The 13682-nt window shown below is 43.7% G+C and overlaps 1 protein-coding gene across 1 annotated transcript in view; it reads right to left on the minus strand.

The window, feature by feature from the left end:
• Nucleotides 1-13682, minus strand: part of slc12a3 (solute carrier family 12 member 3) — an 89735-nt gene that overhangs the window by 11766 nt on the left and 64287 nt on the right. The window contains exons 14-18 of the mRNA XM_038806874.1: nucleotides 10103-10202; nucleotides 9015-9126; nucleotides 8017-8151; nucleotides 4769-4875; nucleotides 1832-1914 (exon numbers count right to left, since the gene is read on the minus strand). Of these exons, the coding sequence (XP_038662802.1) occupies nucleotides 1832-1914; nucleotides 4769-4875; nucleotides 8017-8151; nucleotides 9015-9126; nucleotides 10103-10202 (537 nt within the window). The remainder of the gene's footprint in view (nucleotides 1-1831; nucleotides 1915-4768; nucleotides 4876-8016; nucleotides 8152-9014; nucleotides 9127-10102; nucleotides 10203-13682) is intronic.

The raw sequence follows: 13682 nt of genomic DNA on the forward strand, positions 1-13682 counted from the left end.
AGAATTCAGATTGTCCAAATTACCTAACAGCACGTCGTTCGGAACTTGTTGGAGGAAACCGTCGCACTCGGAGGAAACCCACGTAAACACGGGCAGACTCTGAACAGACAGTGACCCAAGCCGGGAATCGAACCTGGGACCCTGGAGCTGCTAAGCAACGGTGCTAACCACTGTGCTACAGTCTGGCAGCCTCGGTGGAGAGAGAAACAGAGATAACGTTTTGAGTCTGGATGACCAATTTAGCGTGGTCAATCCACCTACCCTGCACATCTCTGGGTTGTGAGGGTGAGACCCACACAGACAAAGGGACAACGTGCAAACTCAACAAGGACAGTGACCCGGGGCCGGGGACAATCCCGGATCCTCGGCTCCATGAGGCATCAGTGCTAACCACTGCGCTGTTCTGCCGCCCCAGAATGTTCGGAATATTAGATAGAGAATTGGGGTCTGAAGCTGAAAGGGATTGGAATTAGGACTGATGCAACAGAAAAGGGGAAGGAACATGTCTGAGGCAGTAGGAGAGAATCTAAATGATCTGTGACAGTTAAGCACCAGAGACAGTCTGAGAAAGAATAGAGAGAATTAAGAGAAAATAATAGGGAATAAAAGAGAGAAATACGGAATGGGGAGGGTAAGAGAGACAGGAGCAGAGAATAGAGAGAGTAACAATGAAAGAGAAAATATGTGGGAAGACAAGAGACAGACTTACAAAATGGCAAATCTATGATAGATAGATTATGTTGTGCAGGACTTCGGTGAGCCGCACCAAAAGTGTATTATGTGCAGTTTTGATCTTTATACCGGAAGAAAGACATACATGAATGAAGGCGCAATGAAGGTTTACTTGATTGATTCCTGGGCTGAAAGGATTGCCTTTTTAGAAAAATGAGGGGATCATCTCATTGAAATATATAAAATGAGGAGAGGGTTCCAGAGGGTAAATACCGAGAGGTTGTTTCTCCTGGCTGGATAACCTAGAACTAGGGGGCTTGTTATCAGGTTAAGGGATTGGTTATTAAGTAGTGACATGAGCAGAAGCTTGTGAATATTTGGGATTCTCTACCCATAGACAGCACAGAAAGGGGGCATTTAGCCCATCCTGTCCTTGCTGACCCAAAGGCATTCCGGTGCCCTTTCTAATGCCGACTTCCTGCTGTGCATACTCTGTTATTGAGTAAATTTAAGGCAGAGATTAATAGATATTTTGGACCAAACGACATGGGAATTTGACTGGAAAGTAAAGTTGAGGTTGAGAATCAGCCATGATCTTATTGAATGGCAAAGCAGGCTCGAGGGACCATACGGTCCACTCCTGTCCCTATTTCTTACATTTCATAGTGCAGTCTTCATACTGTATTTATTGCTGAGGAATTAATGAAATCCATTACATCGGCACCCACTGGCCTTGGGCTCCACGCCCTAACTACATATCTATGTTGAAATATAGATATAGTGGCAGGTTGTTTCCACTGGCGGGTGACAGCAGAACTAGGGGACATAGCCTCAAAATAAGGGGAAGTAGATTTAGGACTGAGTTTAGGAGGAACTTCTTCACCCAAAGGGTTGTGAATCTATGGAATTCCTTGCCCAGTGAAGCAGTTGAGGCTCCTTCATTACATGTTTTTAAGGTAAAGATAGATAGTTTTTTGAAGAATAAAGGGATTAAGGGTTATGGTGTTCGGGCCGGAAAGTGGAGCTGAGTCCACAAAAGATCAGCCATGATCTAATTGAATGGCGGAGCAGGCTCGAGGGGCCAGATGGCCTACTCCTGCTCCTAGTTCTTATGTTCTTATGTATTTATGTTCTTATGAAATGTCTGTCACATACTCACCATCTGCTTGCATCATCCTTGAAATGTTAAGGCCCTGTTTCATCCTCATTATGCATACACCATAATTCAAGTCGAAAGAGTCGCTATAATTCAGATACAGATGTTAAACATAGCAGCAGGCGATGTCAAGTCATTCAAGAGGTAGCATTAGAATCATATAAGTCACCTGGTATCACTTTTGATCTCTAAGGCGAAGAGGAATCTTCCAGATTCCTTTTTTTGCAATCTGACCTGGGGTTTTATCTGTTTTTCTCAGGAGATTACAGACTGTGTGTGGAGTGACAAGTGTATAATAATGTGATGTACGAGGTATCACAGTTGTGTGCAACAGGCTGGATGGACCGGTGGGTCTTGCCTGTTGGCTTGGGCTCATGAGCCCTGCACAATATATACCTTAGTCATGAGATACCTTAGGACAGAAATCCTTAATTTTTCACAGTCCTCAGGTAAAAGTCAACCCCTGACTTTCTAATCGCTGCTGCGATTCAGAACACCACCCCACTCTGTGTTCAGAGTACAGCAGCAGAGGTCAGGATCTGAAGGGATTTTCTGATCTTGTACTGGATCACAGAGTGCAGTTTGCCCGCCAAGATATCGGGGAACCTTATGAAAATTTAATTTCCTAATTTTAATCTCCATTATTTCAATCTGCAGGGTCAGTATGCCCCAGCTCAGGAGGTATCTAAGGGGAGTACGTCTACCAATGTGTAGGACCTGATGGGGTGGATACGCAGAGGATGTTTCCTCTTGTGGGGGAGGTTAAAACTAAGGGACATAGTTTCCGAATAAAAGGTCTCCCTTTTAAAACAAAGGTGACGAGATTTCTTTTCCTTTCAGAGGGACATTAATCTGTGGAATCATCTTCCCCAGAAAGTAATGGAGGCTGGGTATTTACATTTATTCATGACTGAATTCGACTTTTAATAGACAAGGGAGTTGAGGGTTATAAGGGAAGGACAGGAAGCTACAGCTGAGACCACAGTCCAAAGATGTGTATGTTAGATGGATTGGCCATGCTAAATTGCCCCTTAGGTGTCCAAAGGTTAATTTGGGCTATGGGGATTGGGCGGGGGGACTGGGCCTAGGTAGGGTGCTCTTTCGAAGGGTCGATGCAGACTCGATGGGCTGAATGGTCTCCTTCTATACTGTAGGGATTCTATGGACCTTATTGAATGATGGAGCAGACTCAAATGGTCTGCTCCTTTGCAAGCAGATGGTTGTGTGAACATTGAGCATCAGCAGTTCATAAGCCGCTCAAAAACAATTTGGAACAGAGACTGAAACCCCAGCATGGCTTTCTGCTGGGTATGAGCCCTGAGCAGCGGTAGTTGAAAGTAAGCATCTCGAAAACATTACCCGCGTGAAAGTCGACTCCTTAACATTTTGCCTAAAAAATGGGTCTCAAGAATTCGACTTTTACACGAGTACATATGGTAATTCCATTTACTAACTACAAAACAAAATTCTTCCGCAATGTTCATTATTCGCGGTGTTGCCCCTTTAAGAAGAGGCACTTGGTGATGTCGCTATGGGGCTGAACTTATCCGATCTTACATTCCATTTGGCCCAACTTAACACAGAACTCTTTCATGTTTTCTGATATGACATCTTTATATAAGCACGGTTTATAAGGACAGGAGCCTTAAACCACAATGATAGTGTTAATAACTGCCATCAAACAAGCTAACAGCAAACTTATTGTATGGAGTCTCCCTCCTTCAGGTGTTAATTGTTGTCGCAGATTTGAAAAATGGCAAATTTATTTTTTTTTAAAAACCTTTCCCTTCTGCCTCTCTCTTTCTACCTAATCTTCCTTTTCCTCTCCTTATTTATCAAATTAAACTTCCTCTTAGTCCTCCTTCTTATCAATCGGATTGCTTAAGCAGACACACAGTTGCTTGTCCCAGATGCCTTTGAAACCTAAGGGTTTAAGAACAAGATTAAATAATGTATGGTGGGGGGAGAGAGCAACTATAATCCAGAGATCCAGGCTGCTGCTCTGGAGGTATGGGTTCAAATCCCGCCAGAGCAGTCAGTGGCATTTAAATTCAATTATTAAATCTGGAATTGAACGTCAGCCTCAGTAATGGTGACCTTCAAACTGTTGTAAAAACCCGTCCGGTTAACTACTGTTCTTTAAGAAAATCTACCATCTTGCCTGGTTTGGCCTACATGTGACTCTAGACTTGGTCAGTTCAATGGCAATAAAGGATGGACAACAAATGCTTTTTAAAAAAAAATTTAATTTAGAGTGTCCAATTTTTTTTTTTCCCCCAATTCAGGGGCAATTTAGCGTGGCCAATTCACCTGCCCTGCATATCTTTGGGTTGTGGGGGTGAGACCCACGCAGACACGGGGCGAATGTGCAAACTCCATAGGGACAGTGATCCAGGGACGGAGGGGCAACAAGTGCTGACCTTGCCAGTGATGTCCACATCCCAAGAATAAAGAGAAAAAAGATATGTTACACCACATTATGGCTCAGTATCTAAATTTGATTATCTTGGGACTTTCTGAAACCTACTACCTCATCTTTCTGTTTCTCTTTATAAATGTTTCTTTATTTAAATAGTAGTTTTAAACTGCAGACAGCTGTCCCTTTTTTCATTTTCTTTAGTGACAGGAGACTGTGGTGGGCATGTCACACTCTCCAGCAAGCATTTACCACAATTCAAGGTTAGCAGTTAGACTTCTGCCCACCATAATCAGTGAGTAGCAAAGGTTTAAGTTTCAGTTCATGATACCTTCTGTCGCTAACCTTGAAAGTGTTGGCAATAGCCCAAATACAACACCCTGCAAATCAGAAGATGATGAAACTTGTTAAAATTATAACACTTTGAAGTAAATTCTCATCAACAGTGATTGAAAGTCTGAAGTCCTTTTAAAATGATTGGCCTTTTTGCACACTGACGTAATATAGAGTTGTTGGATACTTACTAGATAACGCCAATGTAATGTTCCACATTCTGTGGGTGATCAGATTGCCAATTCCTTTTAAATCCCATCACAAGTATGTTGGGCTTCATCCTCCCAAGACCTACAGCCTATTAAACAGGTAATATGATTAGTTTTAATATGTATAAAAATATAACATAGGGTTATGATGGAGTTGTATAAAACACTTGTTAGGCCACAGCTAGAGTACTGTATGCAGTTCTGGTCTGCAAATGATAGGAAGGATGTGATTGCACTGCATGGGGTTGGAGCGTTGCAGCTATGAAGAGAGGAAAGTTGGCTGGGATTGTTTTCCTTGGAGCAGAGAAGGCTGAGGGGGGACCTCATTGAAGGGTACAAAACTATGAAGAAGCTAGATAGAGCAGACAGGAAGAAAGTTTTCCCTTTAGTTGAGGGGTCAATAACCAGGGGGCACAGATTTAAGGTAATGGACAGGAGATTTAGAGGGGATGTGAGGTAAACGTTTTCATCCAGAGGGTGGTGAGAATCAGGAACTCACTGCCTGAAAGGGTGGTAGAGGCGGGAACCCTCGTAACATTTAAGAAGCATTTAAATGAGCATTTGAAACACCATAGCATACAAGAGTACAGACTAAGTGCTGGAAAGTGGGTTTAGAATGGATAGGTGCTTGATGGCTGGTGCAGACTCGATGGGCCGAAGGGCCTGTTTCTGTGCTGTAAAACCCGATGACTCTCTAACATTCTTTCAAAGTGGGGGAAAAAATTGGTTAATTTAAACATAAAGAATGGAATTTGTTGTTGTAATAATAGTGAAGCTGCCAGCCTCATTTCGTGGATTGAGAAATCTGGCATTTATTTGACTTTTCTGCAGCAATTTGATACAACCGAATGACTCAGGAGGACATTTATGAGGGTAGCTAAGAGTCAATCAGACTGCCGGGGATTTGGAGTCACATGTAGGCCAGACCGGGTAAGGAAGACAGATTAACTTCTCTAAAGGCTATTAGTGAGCTAGATGATTTTTTTTACGGCAATACAATAGTTTAGTGAAGCAAGTTTCTAATTACAGATTTATTAATTACTTTAAATTCCACCAGTTGCCATGATAGGCTTTGAGCTCTTGTTGCCACACCATTAGCCTAGGCCTCTGGATTACTCATCCAGTAACAGCACTGTGATGCCACCATCCAAATGTCTACGGACAATAAAATAATTTTTAAAAAGGTTTTATTAGAGGATATTTCCAGAGAGGGTACTGTAGCAACCTTTGTTCATTGAAACAAAGCACACACTATTCACCCACTAATCTTACCACAAGGATCAGCAAAAAAGTTAAGTCTTACTTATCAGACTTCACTAAGCTTTTAACATTGGGTTGGTCATAATTACTTTTGAACAACCTCTCTGGCCCTGGCAAATGAATCTTACAAGTGTGAAGTCTTGTTCCCTCAGAAGAACGACTGCAGATGTTAAAAGGTTTTTCTTTGTTTAATTTCTCATGTTGGAGTTTCACCTTTACTCTCGTGTGTACTTCCCTGACTTTATTTTGATTTCTGCACAAGGATTCAAAATGTGATGCATGTCCTCAGTTTTCGATTTCCAACAGAATTATCTGTGCGAATTCTTCAAAGTGATGAGTTGACATGTTGCCTGTCCTGTCCGTGGACATCAGAAATCCTCTGTAGAACGTGTCAAATTCAAACTGATGTCAGAATAGAGGAGGCCTGCACTCTAATGCCTGTTAAATCTTAGTGAGCAGCTTTTTCTAAAGTCAGTGGAGGAGCCATCCTTCACCACCAACAGCAAACTTTGGGCCAATATATTTCAAGATGATAAGTTATTCAATCATTCTGCAGTTGAAGAAATATAAATGTTCTTACACTTGCACATATTAGCTTACATGAGATAGTTGCAGAACATCCATAATTTTTAAAATGGCAGCAAATATGCAAAATAAGAAAGAAGGTTTGAACAATGGCACATTTGGATCATTCTGCATTTTGTAATTCGGGGGCATGTAAAGAGTGAAGGATGATTTTCTTTTCTATCTGTGTCTCAGTCCTTGCAAACCTTTTGCCATTTCTCAACCTAACAATTTGCAAGTGGGCTACTCAAGACCCCTATCAAAAGCCCGACACAACTGGTTTGGGACTTCAGCGATGTATTAAGATGGGCATCACCCAAGCAGCATGTGAAATATTTGATTTGATTGTCTTTTATTTTCATGCTTCTCGTTTATTTTGTTTTATTTTCTTGGGTCGGATTTTTTTTCCCATGGCAGGGTTTTCCACCAATAAAATGCAGGGAACTCACCCCAGCTTCTGATGGCCATCTTGCAGCCAGATAATGGTCTATGGAGAATTAACGGGCTTGAGGCAGGATTTCTGCCCCCATTTTGGGAGGAAGAAACTCCTCTTCAGAGAGCCCATGATGACCTGCTGCGACTATATCCATTCCCAGTGAAGTGGAGCTGGACTGGATAGAAGGTAGGGGGGTAGGGGTTTGTGGGTCTAGGTGGGGCCAGGACCAGAAGCATCCAAGGGGTTTGAGGTGGGATGGAAGCTGTCTTCACCCCCACCCTGCCTCATCTGTTCGCCCCTCAAGCCCCCTCAGCTCTTCACCCCACCCTACCTGACCTCTGCTCTTCACCCCCACCCCACCTCATATCTCTTCACCCCATCCCACCTCATCTCACCTCTCCAACCCTGCCTCATCTGTTCGCCCCTCAACCCCCTCATCTCTTCACCCCACCCCACCTTATCTCTGCTCTCCAGCACAACCCACCTCATCTGTTCACCCCTAACCCCCCTCTCATCTCTTCATCCTGCTCCATCTCTGTTCTTCACCCCCACCACATCTGTTCACCCCCAACCCCCCTCATCTCTTCACCCTGCTTCATCTCTGCTCTTCGCCCCCACCCCGCCTCATCTGTTCACCTTCCAATCCCCCTCATCTCTTCGCCGCCACCCCGCCTCATCTCTGCTCTGCGCCCCCACTCCACTTTATCTTGTCTCTTTGCCCCACCCAGTCTCATCTCTTAGCCCCCACCCGTCTTGTGTTGGCTCTTCGCCATCCTCCACTCTGCCTCGTCCCATCTCTTCACCCCACCTCCTCGCATCTCTTAGCGCCACACCCCGCTTTGTCTTGGTTCTTCGTGTCCCCCCCTCCCCACCTCGTCTCGTCTCATCTATTCGCCCACCCCCCCATCTTGTCCCATCTCTTTGCCCCCACCTCGTCTTTGCTCTGTACTTTGTACATGTCGTGAATTACCTGCATTAACATTTGCGTTCCACTTCGTAAATCATCTGCAGCCACACCTGTATGAAAGGATTTGATCCTCCTCTTGGTCAACCACTTGATGTGCCCACTTGAGCATATTTCAGACGCCTTTTCCTTGTGAGGACCCTTATGTTAAACACAGGGCATAATTAGTTATGAAATATATTACTCCTCCGCATATTTAATTGTTAGCAATTTCCAGTGATCCGTTGAACTGAATAATGAAATTTGGTTTCTAAGTGAATATCAGGTCCCCCAGGTTACACAAAACATACTGGAACTGTTCAGTAAACCCAGCAGTCTCTATAAGAGATCACAAGAGTCTCCCTTTATCAATTCTACAGAGAGAGTATGACAGCCTGATACCAGAAGGCAAATCCTCCACCCTGCTATCAGCTTAGATCCTCACAGAAATACCAGCCACCAGACATAGGCTCACCCAACAAACATCCTCCCCGCTCTCCTGCCCACCCCAACCCTACAAAACTGTAACCTTGAGACACTTGGTATACAGCAACAGCAGAACTCCCAAGTTAAAGACCTTGCATGTCAACAAGCAAAACAAACTGCTGCATCAATCTGAAAATCAATGTAGCATTCTGGTTTTATTTTCTTAAGTTGTTAAATGTTTAGATTTCAGGTACCATGCCACCAAGTTGGACACCCCTCAACTCCAGTGTAGGGGCTGAGTAGCGCAAGAACAGGCCAGAAATCCCTGTCAATGCAGACAGTCCCCTGAGCAGCAGAAGATAATACAATACAAGGTAAGGTCAGCTGTTATTTTCAAGTTCTCTGCACACACATATCTGGTATAGAAGATCTTAAGAAGGAACAACTGAACAGAGTATGCAGCAGAATATTTAGAAGTTCAACGTATGGACTCTGAGTGAAATCTCCCAAATAGCTATTTATTTTTAACAAGGAGAGGACCCTGCTGCAGATTATTCTCGAAAATGAAGGTTAAACTCCAAAGTTTCAACCATACTCACAATTATCACATTACCGCACACCATCAAACTGTGGTTTTTGGTGACAGTCCCCACAAAATCTACCAGTGCTGGACGAAAGTTAGGAGGACCAGTAAGAACCAAGCACTGAGGCCTTGAAAAAATAAATATACAAGCTTTATGTTAGGGGAAAATAGCACAGCTTTTCTGGGACACTATCAAAAATGGAGGGGGACAGATAATAACACACCATGTAGGAAATGTACTTACTCTATTAGAAGCAAACGACAAACACACCAAAATAAATAGACATGAACTTGTCAATAGATACACAACTAATTTACAACACAATCATATTCAGCAGAAGAATGTGTGATGTTTAGCAGGAATATGAGAGATTCAACAGCATTGAACAGAGTGAGGTAACTATAGTAGTTTCTGATGATGTCACCACACCTCAGATTGAGGGGCAAGGTTGAGAAGGCAGGGCCTTCATGAATAACCTCAACTGGTATGGGAATTGAACCTGCATTGTTGGCCTTTCTCTGCATCACACATAAACTGTCCAGCTAACTGAGCTAAAGCAGCTCCCTTCCCCACCGCAATATTTTTAGAGCTAAAAACCAAATGAAAAAAAAACACTTTTTAATGCACCTACGATTGTTCTTCAAGGTAACTTAGCAGCATCTAGGAGATTAATCTTTAATTCATGCTCACTCCAGGCTAATGCTGGAGGATTGACCACCCTAGTATCTGCCAATTAACCTGATAATCTTCACTTTCCACACGAATGCCAGTGGGAGGAGTGAATTATTCTGCCGGTGTTTAAAGTAACAGAGAAATGAATAGACGCTAACACCTGAATCAGTGGGAAGCTGAGATGACCTCCTAGGTTTGGTCCGATCTCTGCTTAGCTGAGCTTTAACAGTCAAACTGGAAGAGGCAGCACTCTCCATGCTTGCATTAATTCAATTTTGTTGTATAAAGATTAATTGACTACTCTTTTGTTTAATTTAATGCAGAATCATTCTTTTGGCCTGTGGTGAAATGATTGGCGATTCCTGGGTGAGAGAAATAAAATTAAGCTCTGTGGCTTCCTGTTGCAAATTGCGCTGTTATTTGTACATTACCTGTAATTTTTAATGTGGTCATCAACTTCATTCAGCCCCACACAATAGGACAGGGCCATGTTATAGGAACCGGCTTGAATGGATGACCCCCAATTTGCAGCTGGAAGGGAAAGTGAGAGATGTACAGAGAACACATTTTTATTCATTAAAGTATTTCTTCTGCAATCCCATTATGGGTTCAATTTTGCTTTGGTTTTAAATGCAAAAATATTATTACTCTGACAACTGAAGCTACTGCAGATAAAACTTGAATGGGGCTATGTGTCAACAGTGAATTAAACACCAATATAAATACTTAAACAGATTTCACCACTGGCTCAGCACCAATGGCCATTATTCAGGTAGCAAGAAAGAAAGACTTGCAGTCATATCGCACTTTATTGCATGTCTCAGAGATTTCACAAAATGCTTGCTATGCGGGGCTTTGAAATGAGCTGCCTTTATTATGCAGCTACCATTTGGCGCAGACTCATCCCCATATAAACTGGGAAGGTCGAAGGTTCATTCTCAGCATGCGCCATGTTAATTGAACCCTGTCAAGGCAACACTTTGGAGCAGAGGCAGACTTACGCTTTTGGAGGTCCCGCGTTCTCCATCTTTATGAGGGCCCCACGTCACACCCTGCCCCCTTGTGACGTGGCAGCTCACCCCCATTGACATGGAGCCCGGTCCCCAAATGACATCAATACCCTTCCTGACCCCATGCTCAACTCACACAATGCAAGGCACAGAAACCCCAAATCACTGCTTGACAGATTGGCTGTTGTAGTACTCTTCAACTTATGACAACAACAAGGCCTGTACTGTAACTGATAAATTGAGATGCACAATATGCACGGCACAGAATACAGAAACCCAACAATCACTGCTCGACAGAATGCTGTCGTGCTCTTTAACTTATGGCAGCAACAAACATGTTGGCTATGATAGATTGAGAAATGTTACTTAAAGGGATGACAGTGGATGGGGAATGGCACACATTCAAGGAGTGCATGGGGGAAACTGCAACAATTATTTATTCCTGTCTGGCACAAAAGGAAAATGGGAAAGGTGGCCAATCAATGGCTTACAAGGGAAATTAAAGATAGTATTCGATTCATGGAGGAAGCAAAGAAATTGGCCAAGGAAAACAACAGAACTGAGGACTGGGAGCAGTTTAAAATTCAGCAAAGAATGACCAAGGGATTAAGAAGGGGAAAATAGGGTACGAGAGAAAACTTGCAGGGAAAATAACAACTGACTGTAAATGTTTCTAAAGGTCCGATTAGAGAAAAAGATTGGCGAAGACAACGGTAGATCCTTTACAGTCAGAAATAGGGGAATGTACTATAGGGGACAAAGAAATGGCTGAGTAACTAAATACATACTCCGTCTTCGCTAATGAGGGCACAAATCAGGGGCGGGATTCTCCGTTTTGCCGGCGCCTGGGGGTTTCCCGATGGTGTGGGGCTGCCCCACAATGGGAAACCGCATTGACCGGACGGCATAACGGAGAATCCCGCCAGCGGGTCGAGGTAAAAACGCGTTGCGGCGGGGCGGAGAATCCAGCCCCAGGTACCAGAAATGTCGGGAACACAGGGCTTAATGAGAGGCTGCAACTGAAGGAGATCAATATTAGTAGAGAAATGGTGTTGGGGAAATTGATGGAATTAAAGGCCCAGGGCCTGGTAATATACATCCCAGGATACCTAAGGAAGTGGCTCTAGAAATAGTGGATGCATTGATGGTCATCTTTCAGGAGACTCTGGAACAGTTCCTCACGGGGGCCTCACGGGGCCTCACGGTAGCATGGTGGTTAGCATCAATGCTTCACAGCTCCAGTGGTCCCAGGTTCGATTCCCGGCTGGGTCACTGTCTGTGTGGAGTCTGCACGTCCTCCCCGTTTGTGCGTGGGTTTCCTCCGGGTGCTCCGGTTTCCTCCCACAGTCCAAAGATGTGCGGGTTAGGTGGATTGGCCATGATAAATTGCCCGTAGTGTAAGGTTAATGGGGGGATTGTTGGGTTACCGGGTATACGGGTTACGTGGGTTTAAGTAGGGTGATCATTGCTCGGCACAACATCGAGGGCCGAAGGGCCTGTTCTGTGCTGTACTGTTCTATGTTCTATGTTCCTGCAGAATGGAGGGTAGCTAATGTAACTCCACTATTTAAAAAGGGAGGTAGAGAGAAAATAGGAAATTATAGACCAGTAAGCCTAACATTGGGAAAATTCTAGAATCCATTATCAAAGATTTTATAGCTGAGCACTTTAAAAAATGTGGCAGTCAGCATGGATTTATGAAGGGAAAATCATGCCTGACAAATCTACTGGAATTCTTCAAGGATGTAACTAGTAGGGTTAAAGAGGGGAAGCCAGTGGATGTGGTATATTTGGACTTTCAGAAGGCTTTGACAAAGTCCCGCATAAGAGATTAGCATGTAAAATTAAAGCCCATGGGATTAGGGGTAGTGTATTGAGATACACCCAACATGGTTAGCAGACAGGAAACAAGAGTAGGAACCAATGGGTCTTTTTCAAATTGGTAGGCAGTGACTAGTGGGGTACAGCAGGGATAGGTGCTGGAATCCCAGCTATTCACACTAGATATAAATGATTTAAATGAGGCAATAAAATGTAATATTTCCAAATTTGCAGACAACACCAAGTTGGTTGGGAGGGTAAGCTGTGAACAGGATGGAGAGATCCTTCATTATGATTTGGACAAGTTGAGTTAGTGGGCAAATGAATAGCAGGTGCGCCTAATTTGGATAAATGCGGGGTTATCAAAAATGAGAAGGCGCAGACTATTATCTGAATGGCAATAGATTAGGAGCGGAATGTGCAACGAGACCACGGAGTCCTCGTACACCAGTCGCTGAAGGTAAGCATGCAGCTGCAGCAGGCGGTAAAGAAGACAAATGGTATATTGGCCTTCATAGTGAGAGGATTCGAGTATGTGAGCAGGGATGTCTTGCTGCAATTATACAGGGCCTTGGTGAGGCCACACCTGGAGTATTGTGTGCAGTTTGGTCTCCTTATCTGAGGAAGGATGTTCCTGCTCTAGAGAGAGTGCAGCAAAGGTTTACCAGTGTGGTGAGATAACCACTGTAGTTATGTGTACTGCAGTAGGGGGATGTATGCCTGTACCTGTAATACAGGTTCCTCCGGTCAGCCCCTGCCGGCTAGCTCCGCCCACAGGGAGCTTATGTATAAATGTATGAGAGCTGCTCAGACCCTTAGTCTACTGTTGCAGATGGAGGGACAACATCGTACAGCAATAAAGCCTCTATTGTACTAGTCTCTCGGCTTTGAGTATAATTGTTAGCGCCACAACCAGACTGATTCCTGGGATAACGGGACCTATGTATGAGGAGAGATTGAATCAGTTAGGATTGTATTTTCACTGGGGTTCAGAAGAACGATGGGGGATCTCATAGAAACATAGAAAATTCTAACAGGACTAGTCAGGTACATGCAGGAAGGATGTTACTGATGGTGGGTGTGTCCAAACTAGGGGTCACAGTCTGAGGTGGACCATTTAGGACAGATTTTTAAAAAAATTTAGAGTACCCATTTCGGTTTTTTTTTTCCAATTAAGGGG

The sequence above is a fragment of the Scyliorhinus canicula genome, chromosome 9, assembly GCF_902713615.1.
Source record: "Scyliorhinus canicula chromosome 9, sScyCan1.1, whole genome shotgun sequence".
Taxonomy (NCBI): Eukaryota; Metazoa; Chordata; class Chondrichthyes; order Carcharhiniformes; family Scyliorhinidae; genus Scyliorhinus; species Scyliorhinus canicula.